Source organism: Bubalus kerabau, chromosome 5 (genome assembly GCF_029407905.1).
Source record: "Bubalus kerabau isolate K-KA32 ecotype Philippines breed swamp buffalo chromosome 5, PCC_UOA_SB_1v2, whole genome shotgun sequence".
Taxonomy (NCBI): Eukaryota; Metazoa; Chordata; class Mammalia; order Artiodactyla; family Bovidae; genus Bubalus; species Bubalus kerabau.
Genome location: NC_073628.1, coordinates 112300511 through 112314085, shown reverse-complemented (window position 1 = coordinate 112314085; position 13575 = coordinate 112300511). Strand labels below are relative to the sequence as shown.

At 43.1% G+C, this 13575-nt stretch overlaps 1 protein-coding gene and 1 long non-coding RNA gene across 7 annotated transcripts in view; one reads left to right on the top strand and one right to left on the bottom strand.

The window, feature by feature from the left end:
- LOC129653249 (uncharacterized) overlaps positions 1–4287 on the bottom strand; it is a 58134-nt gene extending 53847 nt beyond the window's left edge. Inside the window, exon 1 of the long non-coding RNA XR_008715003.1 lies at positions 4183–4287. This is a non-coding gene — a long non-coding RNA (uncharacterized LOC129653249). The remainder of the gene's footprint in view (positions 1–4182) is intronic.
- A 116-nt stretch (positions 4288–4403) lies between these two features.
- The window catches only part of COP1 (COP1 E3 ubiquitin ligase), a 236665-nt gene continuing 227493 nt past the window's right edge, over positions 4404–13575 (top strand). For all 6 annotated transcript variants that reach the window (XM_055582740.1, XM_055582738.1, XM_055582739.1 and 3 more), the window contains exon 1: positions 4404–5053. In XM_055582740.1, coding sequence (XP_055438715.1) covers positions 4635–5053 — 419 coding nt within the window. In that variant the 5' untranslated portion in view covers positions 4404–4634. The remainder of the gene's footprint in view (positions 5054–13575) is intronic.

Sequence of the window (13575 nt, the reverse complement as noted above, 5' to 3'; positions counted from 1 at the left end):
GGCTACTCTTCATTGCAGTACCCGGGCTTCTCATCGTGGTGGCTTCTCTTGCTGTGGAGCATGGGCTCTAGGTGAGCCGGCTTCAGTAGTTGTAGGGCTCAGGTTCATTAGTTGCGGCTCATGAGCTCTAGAGCTCTGGCTCCATAGTTGTGGTACACGGGCTTAGCTGCTCTGCAGCATGGGGAATCTTCCCAGATCAGGGATCAAACTCTTGGCCCTTGCTACAAGGCAGATTCCGATCCACTGTGCCACCAGGGAAGTCCAATGAAGATTCTTTTACAGAGAGTAACTAAATCCTGTAGATTCTTGTGTGTGTGTGTGTTTCAGAATACCCTTTTACTTTGCTTATCAGTATATAACCTAGAGGGCTACCCTGGTGGCTGTGTGATAAAGAATCTGCCTGCCAATGCAGGAGTTGCGGGTTTGATCCCTCATTCAGGAAGATCCCCTGAACTAGGAAACGGCAACCCACTCCAGTATTCTTGGCTAGAGAATCCCACAGACAGAGGAGCCTGGTGCCTGGTCTACAGGGTGCCTGGTCTACAAAGAGTCAGATATGACTGAGCACGCGCACACACACACACCCTAACCTCTCATCACTTATGCTTGGACTGCTCTAATGTTTTTCCAATTAGTCTCTTTGCTCCTAATCTCCCACCTCTCCTCAAAGATTAATCTGCTGAAAATGTAATCTTCAAAACACCACTTCAAATATATTTTACCCCTATTTAATCTCTTCATTATTTCCAACTGCTTGTAGCCTATTTTTCAAAGTAGAATCAAGGCTCTTTACAATATGGCCCCCAAATGAATTTTTGTCAGATGAACTCTTTGAATTCTATCAAATAGATATCTGAACTTGATGTAAGCATTTTTACTTATTTATTTTCTGTGCTCATGAGTTTAATTATACTTTAACTGACCAAGACATACTTTTCTCTTCCGGCCTAACAACTCCCTACCCCTGCCCCCGACCCCCACCCCCACCACAATCAGCATGGCTGGCCCTAAGCACTTGCTCCAGTTCCTATGTTGATTCTCTGCTTTACTGATTAAGCATTTAGCACGTACATCAGTAGTCATGTATGGATGTGAGAGTTGGACTATAAAGAAAGCTGAGCACTGAAGAATTGATGCTTTTGAACTGTGGTGTTGGAGAAGGCTCTTGAGAGTCCCTTGGACTGCAAGGAGATCAACCAGACCATCCTAAAGGAAATCAGTCCTGAGTGTTCATTGGAAGGACTGATGCTGAAGCTCCAATACCTTGGCCACCTGATGCGAAGAACTGACTCATTGGAAAAGACTCTTATGCTGGGAAAGATTGAAGGCAGGAGGAGAAGGGGATGACAGAGGATGAGATGGTTGGATGGCATTACTGACTCAATGGACATGAGTTTGAGTAAGCTTAGGGAGTTGGTGATGGTCAGGCAGGCCTGGCGTGCTGCAGTCCATGGGGTCACAAAGAGCTGGACATGACTGAGTGATTGAACTGAACTGAACGTACACCTTGGTAACATTACTTATTTTTACATATTTTTCTAACTCTTCAATTATTCCATGAACATATATTTATTTCTTCCTTGCCTAGTCAAGGGCTATGTGTAATAAATGTTCAATAAATATTCATCAGATTCCTTGGCTAATAAACACATGAAAAGATGCTCTACATCACTATTAGAGAACTGCAACTCAAAACTACAATGAGATATCACTTTACACGAGTGAGAATGGCCATCATCAAAAAATCTACGAACAATAAATCCTAGAGAGGGTGTGGAGAAAAGCGAACCCTCTTGCACTGTTAGTGGGAATGTAAATTGATACAGCCACTATAGAAGACAGTATGGAGATTCCTTAAGAAAACTAGGAATAAAATTACCATATGACCCAACAATCCCACTACTGGGCATATACCCTGAGAAAACCATAATTCAAAAACACACATGTACTTCAATGTTCATTGCAGCACTATTCACTTTAGCTAGGAAATGGAAGTAGCCTAGATGTCCCTTGATGGCTGAATGGATAAAGCTGTGGTACATATATACAATGGAATATTACTTAGCCATAAAAAGGAACACATTTGAGTCAGTGCTAACGAGGTGGATGAACCTAGAGTCTATTATACAGAATGAAGTAAGTCAGAAAGAGAAAAACAGATGTTGTACATTAATGCATATATATGGAATCTAGAAAGGTGGTACTGATGATCCTTTTTACAGGGCAGCATGGATTGCAATGGACATGAACTTGGGCAAACTCTGGCAGATGGTGAGGGGTAGGGAGGCACAGCATGCTGCAGTCCATTGGATCAAAAAGAGTCAGACACAACTGGGAGACTGAACAACAGTAGAGATGCAGACAGAGAACAGACTTATGGACAAGATGGGTAGGGTGGGAAGGAGAGGGTGGGATGAATGGAGAAAGTAGCATGGAAACATATATACTACTATGTGTAAAATAAATAGCCAGTGGGAATTTGCTGTATGACTCAGGGAACTCAAACTGGGGCTCTGTGACAACCTAGAGAGGTGGGATGGGGAGGGAGGTGGGAGGGAGGTTTGAGAGGGAGGGGACATACCTATACCTATGGCTGATTCACGCTGATGTGTGGCAGAAACCAACATAATATTGTCAAGCAATTAAATAAAGGGGGGGAATATTCATCAAATTATTTACATTCATTTATTTATGGATTCCTTCATAAAAAATTATTTGAAGGCCCACTGAGAACTTGTATGGTCCTTTCTTTCATGGAGCTTAAATTTTAGTTGGAAAGACAGACTTTAAGCAAATAATTAAAATAAAAATGAGATCAATTGCTTTGTTTGCCCAGAAATACTTAATAAGCACCGATCATAGGCCAGGTATCGGGTTACATGAATTGGCTGGGAATATAAAGCTCAAGCTGATAGTTTAATGGAGGAGAATTATAAAGTATAAAATACAATGTTGTAAGTGCAAACAAAATATTCTAGGGACACAAATGAGAGTGCAACTCTTTATGCTGAGAAGTCAGTAAGGCTTGATATTTTAATTGGGTCTGGAAAATAAATTTAAACAAAGGGTTGTATAACAGAATAATCAGGAAAAGAAGAGGGTTGTTAGAAATCTGATATGCCCATCCCTGTATCATTATTCTGAGCAGAAACCTGAGCTAGGAATATGAGGGTGAGCAGCTAAGGCAGACTTAAGATGGATGGGTGGTTGACGGCCAGGTGAATGGCTAGGTATTGCTGCTGGGCCTGCATCGAAGCCCTCGCCTGGCCCTGTCCCCTCAGCATGGACAGGTATTCTTAGGGAAAGGCCCTCTAATTGCACCTAAGAGAATTAACTGAGATCCTTCCCTCTAAGAATCATAGCATGAGTATTGGAAAGTATACTGACAATCAGAGTTAGTTGTTTCTAATTTACATCACCCAGAATCTGGGGGGGGGGGGGGGGCGGGGGGGCGGGTCTCAAAATGGCAAATGAAAATCTGTAAACAAATTTCCGTATTTCAAAAAGCCTACCAGAAACTGCAACTTCTGGTAGCATTAATTGCCAGATTTTCCTTGTTTTGCGCTAAAAATCGTATCAGACACATATCAGACGGAGGTTTTAACTGAGCTATGTTCCGATTAAATGTAACTTGTTTTCTCATTATTATGATGCTGAACTTGGTAAATAACTTTTCAAAGGAGTGAGATCATGGTCGAGCACGTACAATTGGAAACACCTGCTACCACGCTTGCACTGTACAAAGCACTGTTCACTGACTTCAGTACTGTGGAATGGCTAACAGCAGCAGCGCCCGGAGTCCTGTCAGTCCAGAACTCTCAGCGGCTCGGGGCTTCCAGGTTCTTTCCTTGTGTCCCAGCCTTCAATATCCGAATTGAAGTACCTGTCGTACCCTGGCCACCGGGTCAAACTGCCTGCCTCCCAAGCCACCAGCCGCCGCTCCCAGTTCATGTTCAGGAATGCGGCTCACCCCCACGCATGCGCGGTGCGGCAGCCCCCGCGCCGGCGCCGCTCCCCTCCGCCAGGAGCCGGGGCCCTGGGTAAAGCAGGAGGGTCTGCGCCCCGGGCGCGCGTGCGCAGTTGCTTTCACAGCACTTTTTCTCCCCCGTCCCCCTGCCCCAAGCCCACCGCCACCATCGATTTCTCTCTCCGCTGCCCTTTCGTTCCCTCAGACGGCCCTACCCTCGGGCACGTTACGAAAGAAAACCAGCTCTCCAATAGGGCGGCGTCGTTGCTAGGCCGCCGCCGTCTCCCAGGGCGCGCTCGGCGCGTCTGAGCGCCGCCCGGGCAGCGTCTGAAGTTGTATCCCCCGCCGCTCCCGCCCCTTCCGCCGCTCGCGCGCGCGCACGGCCGACCCACGGCGCGCTCGGGTTGGCTGCGGCGGCGATCGCGGCGGCGGCGGTCCCGAGAGCGGTGGTGGTTCCTGCTTTGCTTTAATAGTTCCCTCCGCCCCCTCCCGTCGGACGCTGCTGTGTGATTTTGCCTTTACAAAAATCAACTTTATTGTTCCTCAGCCCCACCTCCCGACGCGGCGCGCGTCCTCAGGATGCACTGAAGACAGAGGGGAGGGAGGCGGCGGCGGCGGGTCGCGGTCCCTCTCCTCCGAGCTCCCAGCCGGAGGGGAGGGAGTCACGATGTCTGGGAGCCGCCAGGCCGGATCGGGCTCCGCCGGCACCAGCCCGGGCTCCTCGGCGGCCTCCTCGGTGACTTCCGCCTCCTCGTCCTTATCCTCTTCCCCGTCGCCCCCTTCCGTAGCGGCTTCGGCGGCGGCGCTGGGGTCCGGCGGGGCGGCCCAGGCCACGGGCTCCGGCGGTCTCGGGGGCCCGGCGCGGCCTGTGCTGGTGGCGGCCGCGGTGTCCGGCAGCGGCGGCGGGAGCGGCGGCGGGGCGGTGTCCGCGGGCCTGTCCCGGCTCAGCTGCGCGGCCAGGCCCAGCGCCGGCGTAGGAGGGAGCAGTTCCAGCCTAAGCAGCGGCAGCAGGAAGCGACCTCTGCTCGCCCCCTTGTGCAACGGGCTCATCAACTCCTACGAGGACAAAAGCAACGACTTTGTCTGGTGGGTTGGACGAGCAGCCTCAAGCAGTAACCGGCCCCCCCCCCCCCCCCCCCCCGCCAAGTCTTTGCATTAGGAGTTTCTGCTGTTGGGGCTGTTGGGCTCGGGGTGAGGGCGGTTTGTGGGGCGCTGTAGCGGTGTCTGCAGAGGGATTCGAGCGTTTGCAGGGGTTGGTGGGGTGGGATGGGGAAATGTTGGCATCCCGGCGCAGGGTGAGGGTACTAGAGAGGACAGTGTTGGGGGGAAGACGTGAAGGGAGCTTAGGCAATAATAAATAAGAGGGCGAGATGGAAGGTCAAATAAGTGGCTATGCATAAAAGGGAAAAGGTGGGCACGGAGGTTGGGCCTTGAATTTTCTGGCCGTCTGGTGAATTAGGTACCCTGTCAGTCCGGATTGCTCGTGGAGGTGAATTAAACTTGTAAAAGAGAATTAAGCTTCCTGGTATGCTGAGGGAGGGAGTTGTTGGTCACAGTTTGTTTATTGAAAGTGTGGTAGATGGTACTCTAAACATGGGTATGGCTGTTTTAAGGAGAAGTAGTATTTGCTGTAAATATCCGTCGTGTGTGCTCTGATGTAAATATCCGTTGTGTGTACGTGTAAATATCGCCTCTTACTTCAAAGGCTAGGTCATTTACTTTTAAATCTGCTGTTGAGGCTCCTGTAGTCAAGAAAGTCTGTTCGCAAAAAAACTGCACCTCTCAGTTGAATGTCTTGAAAGGGGGGGCCACATTTTTAAATACCATCCGTGGGTCAGATGTAATTGCGCTGCACTTGGCACTTGTGTTAACACATCAGAGTTTTTTAGAACTTCTGATTTGAGAAACCCTTGAAGTTGGATGTGTCGTCGTAGATAGTATACAGCAGTACTCAGTTATGACATTTGGCATAAGGGGCTTATTCATATTAAGTGAAAGACGGAGTTGATTGTCTTGCTTGAGAGTGTTTTGAGTTTTCACTGGGTTTTGTCCAATTCAGATGGTAAGATTAGAAGAAAGGAATTGCTGTTAGCTGAGTGAGAACTGGTAGGATCTTGTGCTTTTCTTCTGGAGGAAATTGTTGATAGACTTAGTGTATTAGTGATACGGGAAGTTGGCTTACACTATCATTAGAGGGTAAGTTGATTCACTTCAGGGTTGCAGATCGTAAGTTGTCATTAAATACAATAGGGCTAGAAGTTGGGAGTATAAGAAATTTATTGATTACAGTTTCTAGTTCTTGCAGTGAAAATGGCTTTATATTTTTGCTTTTGTCATACATTATTCTGGATTGAGAATTGATTCATTTTTCACTGAAGCTGGACTAGAATTGTAATTTTTTTTTAATAAATAACTTAAGCAGCTTATGTTTAGGTCTAAGTGTTTGTACCTGGTAGAGAATGCCATGTGATAAAAGTAGAAACTAATGAAACAAAGTGAGGATTTTTAGAACTTGTCTTTTTGGCCACCATTTCCATTTCACTTATAAGTAGATTAAAGGAAACAAACTTGCTAGCATCCATGTAGGCGCACTAAAATACAAGATGAAAGAAGGGAATTCATCATTCATCCAACAGATATTTGACACTCACTGTCTGCCAGGCCCTGTATGCACTTGTATTTACTTATTACACTTACTGTAAGCCATTTTATAGAGAATTGGAGAGGGATAGGGTAAGCCACTGGCACTAATTTTTGTTTTTTAGGGGTAAAATTATTAAAATTTTTGTTAGTCTGTCACCTAACTTAAAAAAAAATATTTAAATCCAGTCTCTGAATCTTAACCATGTTGCTTAGGTTTTTTTGTTTGTTTGTTTGTTTTCTTTTATATTCTAAGTGGAAGTGTCCAGTGAGAGTCTTTAGTTAAAAATTCTGAATATTTCACTTTCTAAGAATGTCATAGTCCTTGGTCTCTTGCTGGTGAGGTTGACTTTTCAGAAGAATTCATTAATGGTAATCAGTTTTCCTGAGTCTCAAGCTAGATTTGATTTGGCCAAGTGTTTAGTTAGGGTAGGAAGATAAAGGACTAGGCAAAGCCCAAGGAATCCTTTTCATTTCTAATTGGCCCTGGGTGGTTGGTCTTGTCACTTCAAGGTTACACTGTGAACCAGTCCAAATTATTCTAAGGTATTACATCTTAATGAGGCTTACGTTTGAATAATGATAATAATTCCTCATTCACATTTTAAAGATGTTTATGCTTCATGTTTCATTTTATCCTAGAACAACTCTGTTAAGTTGTATAGAACTTCCAAATTTAATGTAATGCTAATATAATTGTATTCTCATAGAGGTAGAGAGAAGTTAAGTAACTGTTTCAGATTGGACTGTTCAGGAACAAAATTACAACTCACATCTCCCGATTCTCAGTTTAGTGCTTTCTTTTATGGAATTTTAAAATTTCAGATCTATAAGATCAATTATATGCATTTAGCCTCATGGTTCTTAAATGTGGTGGATTGGAGGAAAACAGCTGTTTCATAATCACAGGAGATAACTTTTTTTTTTTTGACCACACCCTGTGGCATGCGGAATTTCTCTGACCAGGAATCCAACCTGAGGTCTCTGCAGTGGAAGCTCAGAGTCTTAACCACTGGACCACCAGGGAAGTCCAGGAGACACGTGTTTTTATTCTTACTCCCTCCCCTTGCCTGCCTGTCTGCCCACATCCTAAGAGGACTTAACAGAATTGGGGGCTGGAGTGGGCAGTGTAGTTTGCAAAAGCTCCCTTGGTGATAATGACTTGTCCTTTCACCCTGTTTGAGAACAGTTGATTTAAAGTCAAATGCTGAATTGTCAGTAACATGTATTGGTCTCTCCTTACTTATATTTCAAAGTAAGCTTATATCTTATTGTAGAATTGATGGACATTTTAGGGATTTATAGTTTTGACTTTAATAATTCTTTCAAAGGATTGAAAGTACCATCAAGTTGTAAATTCTGATTTTATAGATGAAGAGTCTGTAGTACAGTAGGGAGTGGTATATATAGCTTGAAGTTGGATGAGTCTCTGACATTTAAAGGAAGTCTGTGTTGCCTTACTTTTCAAAATTTTCTAACATGGTCTGTTAAATTATGAGTCTGTCCTCTGTTTGGAAGACAGTATCTTTCTTTTACACTGTCACATAATGACTGTCTCTGTGTTAGCCTTTCCAGCTCCCTGAAAGTTGTAGCAGAAATAAGTATTTTTAAGTCGATAGTAAGCCCTTTGGAGAAGGCAATGGCACCCCACTCCAGTACTCTTGCCTAGAAAATCCCATGGATGGAGGAGCCTGGTAGGCTGCAGTTCGTGGGGTCGCTACAAGTCGGACGCGACTGAGCGACTTCACTTTCACTTTTCACTTTCACACAATGGAGAAGGCAATGGCAACCCACTCCAGTGTTCTTGCCTGGAGAATCCCAGGGACGGCAGAGCCTGGTGGGCTGCCGTCTATGGGGTCGCACAGAGTCGGACACGACTGAAGCGACTTAGCAGCAGCAGCAGCAGTAAGCCCTTATGGGAAAATTTACTCTGCCTGATCAGATGTAGGTCGAATCTGTGTTAAGTCCATCTACTGTTTAATAAATGTGACAGACAGCCTCTTGTGTCAAACTGTTAATAACAGACTGTCCTGAAGGAGTTCACGATTATGTGAAGAAAAACTTTTAATCACATAATTATAATATCACACCCTAGCATCACTGCTTCTCTTAGTGTCATGGCAGATGTTAAGCACTCTTTTGGAATTCAAATGTTGTCTCACAGTCCTCAACATAGCAGTCTGGGCAGCCACTACCTATTAATCATATTTAGCGCTAAAGATGAGACCTGTTGCCCATGTCTTACTGAGTATGAGACCTCAGTTTAGTTTAAGGATGGGCTTTTGGATCAGATAGAGATAATGAAGCAAAGTGGGTTTAGTGAAAATTTCAGATAACTGTGTTAGAGGCTCATGTAGATGCTTGAAACTCAAAGTTTATAAATGCCAAGTTCACTAAAAAGTACTAACAGTTGGTTCGGTATACATAATAATAATGTGAAAGTCGCTCAGTCGTGTCTCACTCTTTGTGACCCATGGACTACTATACATTCCATGGAATTCTCCAGGCCAGAATACCGGAGTGGGTAGCTGTTCCCTTCTCCAGGGGATCTTCCCAACCCAGGTCTCCCACATTGCAGGCTGATTCTTTACTAGCTGAGCCACAAGGGAAGCCCAGGAATACTGGAGTGGGTAGCCTATCCCTTCTCCAGCAGATCTTCCTGACCCAGGAATTGAACTGGAGTCTCCTGTGTTGCAGGTGGATTCTTTACCAACTGATCTATTAGAGGTGCCCACATAATAATAATATGTGTTCCAATATAAGTAAGTAAGTGTTAGTCGCTCAGTCATGCCTGACTCTTTGCGACCCCATGGACTGCAGCCCCCCAGGCTCCTCTGTCCATGAGATTTTCCAGGCAAGGATACTGGAGTGGGTTGCCATTTCCTTCTCCAGGGGACCTTCCCAACCCAGGGATCGAACCCGGGCCTCCTGCACTGCAGGCAGATCCTTTACCGACTGAGTTCCAATATAAATTATTATTATTTGCCAGGCACTATCCTAAGGGTTTGACATGACTTAATCTTTACAACAACTATTTGATGCAGATAATTCCCATTGAAAAAAATTAATTGCAGCTCACTTGTTTTAGTGCACAGGCTTCAGTAATTGCAGCACACAGGTTCAGTAGTTGTAGTGCATGGGCTTTTGTTTCTCCACTGCATGTAGAGTCTTCAGACCAGAAACTGAACCCATGTCCCCTGCATTGGCAGGCAGATTCTTATCCACTGTACCAGCAGAAAGTCCCTAATTCCCATTTTATAGATGAGGAAGTGAAGGTCAGAGAGGTTACGTAACTTGTCTCAATTCATATAGTTAATAATGGTGGTAACAGTGTTTATATCCAGATGTTTTGGCTCAAAGCTCAAGTTCTTAACCACTATATTACCTTGCCTTTCAGAGACCAGTGATTTTGTTTACAATCAACCTTATTAAGATATAATTTGCATGCAATAGAGGTCACCAGTTTTAAGTGTATAGTTCAGCGAGCCTGCCAAATGAATATATCTGTGTTACCACCCTAATTAAGATACACAACGTTTCCATCACGCTCATGAGTTCACTGTGCCACAGCTTGGCACTCAGTCTTCTCTCACCTCTGATAACCTGGCAGTCTGTTTTCCTTCAATATAGTTTTGCCTTTTCTAGGATTTTATGTAAATAGAGTCATTCAGTCTGTAGTCTTTTGTGGCTGACTTCTTTCACTTGGAGTAATGTTTTTGAGATTGAGTAATGGTAAGTGCTGTGCTGTGTGTGCTTAGTCACTCAGTCGTGTCCGACTCTTTGCAACCCTATGGACTGTAGCCCGCCAGGCTCCTCTGTCCATGGGGATTCTACAGGTAAGAATACTGGTGTGGGTTGTTGCCATGCCCTTTTCCAGGGGATCTTACCGATGCAGGGATTGAACTGGGGTCTCCTGCATTGCAGGCAGATTCTTTTACCAGCTGAGCTACCAGGGAAGCCCTTAATAATGGTGAATGTTTCACTAATTTTTTTCTTTTAACTTCTGAGTAGTATTCCATTACATGGATATAACATGAAAGTGAAAGTGAAGTTGCTCAGTCATGTCCGACTCTTTGGGACCCCATGGACTGTAGCCTACCAGGCTCCTCGGTCCATGGAATTTTCCAGGCAAGAGTACTGGAGTGGGTTGCCATTTCCTTCTCCAGGGGATCTTCCCAACCCATGGATTGAACCCTGGTCTTCCGCACTACAGGCAGACGCTTTACCGTCTGAGCCACCAGGTATATAACATGACTTCTTTATATATGCATCGTTGAGAGATACTGAGTTTCTTTGTTTCTGAAGTTTTCAGTGATTGTAAAGAAAGCTGTTGTAAACATTCATATTCAGGTTTCTGTGTAGACCCATCTTCACATCTCTTGGGTAAATATATAGGAGTGTATTCTTGGGTTGTGTGGCCAACTGTATGTTTAACATGATAAGAAACTGCAGAATGGTTTTCTAATGTGACTATCATTTTGCATTTCTACCAGCAATGTTTGAGTTTCAGTTCCACATTCTTGCCAACGCCTGCTTTCAGTCTTTCAAATTTCAGTCGTTCTAGTGGTATGTTTAGTAGTATCTTATTGTCATAATTTGCATTTTCTTAATGACTGATGATGTTGAGCATACTTCCATGTGCTTATTTCCACTTGCATATCTTTCATAGTGTGTCTTCTAATCTCTCGTGTATATTTCTCATGTTTGTGTTAAGTTGTAAGGCTTATGGCTGCAAGTCTTTTGTTAGTCTGTATATTGTGATGTTTTCTCCCAGTCTTGTTTACTTTTTAGTTTTCTGAGCAGTCTTTTGAAGTGCAAAAGTTTAAAATTTAAGTCCAGTTTATTGGACTTTTTTCTTTTGTGGTCTGTGACTTTTATGTTCTACTGAAATTGTTGTCTAAATCTTCTTGTATATTCTAGAAACTTTATAGCTTTTTTGTACTTAGGTACAATCATTTTATGTTAGTTTTTATATACTGTTTGTGGTAAGATTTGAAGATTTTTCCCCTCCACTGTAGATGTCCAGTTATTGAAGCACCCATTTGTTGAAAAGACCATCTTTTTTCATTAAATTTTCTTGGAGTATTTCTCAAAAATTAATATGTTTAAGTTTATTTCTGAAGCCTTTATTCTGTTCCATTGATCTAAGTGTTCATCTTTATGTGTATACCGCAGTCTTAATTTCTGTATCATTGTTGTAAATCTTGAAATCAGATAGTGTAGTTTTGTTCCTCTATTTTTAGTTATTTAGGAAGTTTGCATTTCCACATATATTTTAGCTTACCAATTCTTAAAAAAAAGATTTCTAGGATTTTAATTTGGGTTACTTTGAATCTCTGACTCAATTTGGGGAGATTTGACATCTTAACAATATTGAATCTTTGAGCCATAAACATAATATGTTTCTGCAGTTATTTAGGTCCTGAACATCTCTTAGCAGAGTTTATAGTTCTCCATGTTTGGATCTTGCACATATTTTGTTAAACTTACTCCTGAGTGGCTCATGTTTTTGATGCTCTTGTGTTAATTTCAGTTTCCTAATGTTGCTAATACGTAGAAATACAAATTATTTTTGTATATTGACTTTTTTCTTTAAATTGTTAAGTTCACTCGCTACTTGTAACAGTTTTTTGGTAGAACCATATGATTTTCTAAGATGACAATCATGTCATCTGAAAATCAATATAGTTTTACTTCTTTCTTTTTGAATTTTATGTCTTATTTTGGGATCTTCCCTGGTGGCTCAGAGGGTGAAGAATCCACCCACAATGCAGGAAACCCTGGTTCGATTCCTGGGTTGGGAAGATCTGCTGGAGAAGGGTTAGGCTGCCCACTGCACTATTCTTTGGCTTCCCTGGTAGATCAGACAGTAAAGAATCCACCTGCAATGTGGGAGACCTGAGTTTGATCCCTGGATTGGGAAGATCCCCTGGAGAAGGGAACGTCTACCCACTCCAGTGTTCTAGCCTGGAGAGTTCCATGGACAGAGGAACCTGGCAGTCCATGGCCTCACAAAGAGTTGGACATGACTGAGCATTTTCATACACTAATTTTTTAAAGCTATATTTTTCATTTTTATTTATGAGTGACATTGATCTATTGTTTTCATATAATGTACACATATATTTACTTTATGTATTTATATATAAGTTTTGGTATCAGGGTTATTAGTTTCTAGGGCTGTTGAAACATAATCACAGACTGGGTAGCTTAAAAAGCAGAAAGTTACTTTCTCAGTTTTAGAGGCTAGAAGTTCAAGATTGAGGTGTTGTCAGATTTGGGTTCTTCCCTCTTGGCCTGCTGATGGCCACCTCTTGTTGTGTCTTTACATAGTTGTGCTCTGGTCTGTGTGTTGTCTGTATCTTGGTAAGAACACCAGTCATATTTGGTTTAGGTCCTGCATATATGACCTTACTTTACTGTAATTACCTCTTTAATGTCCAGTCTCCAGATACAGTCTGGAGTACTCTGAGGTACCGAGGGTCAGGATTTCAATGTATGGATTTGGGAGAGGACACAGTCTAGCCCATCACATAGAGTAATACTGGACTTCTAAAAGGGGATGAGAAATGTTGTCTATTTTCGAAAGAGTTTATGAAATTGGTGTATTTCTTCTTAGGTGTCTGGTAGAATTCATCAGTGAAGCCATAGTTTTTGTGGAAAGGTTTTATTTACTACCAGTTTCTTTCACTGATAAAGGACTGTTCAGGTTTTTTATTTAAGTGAGCGAGTGAGCTTTGTTAATTTGTCTGCTAAGGGATTTCTCCATTTCACCCAAGCTATTGAGTTTGTTGGCATAAGGTTCATAAATATTAGCACTTCTTTATGCTTTAAATGTTTGTAGGATTTGGAAGGATGTCCCTTCTTTCTTTCATTCCTGATGCTGATAATTTGTTTTCTCTCTCTCTCTCTTTTTTTTTTTTTGCCTTGAACTGTTTAGTCAGAGGATTGTCAGTTTTATTAATCTT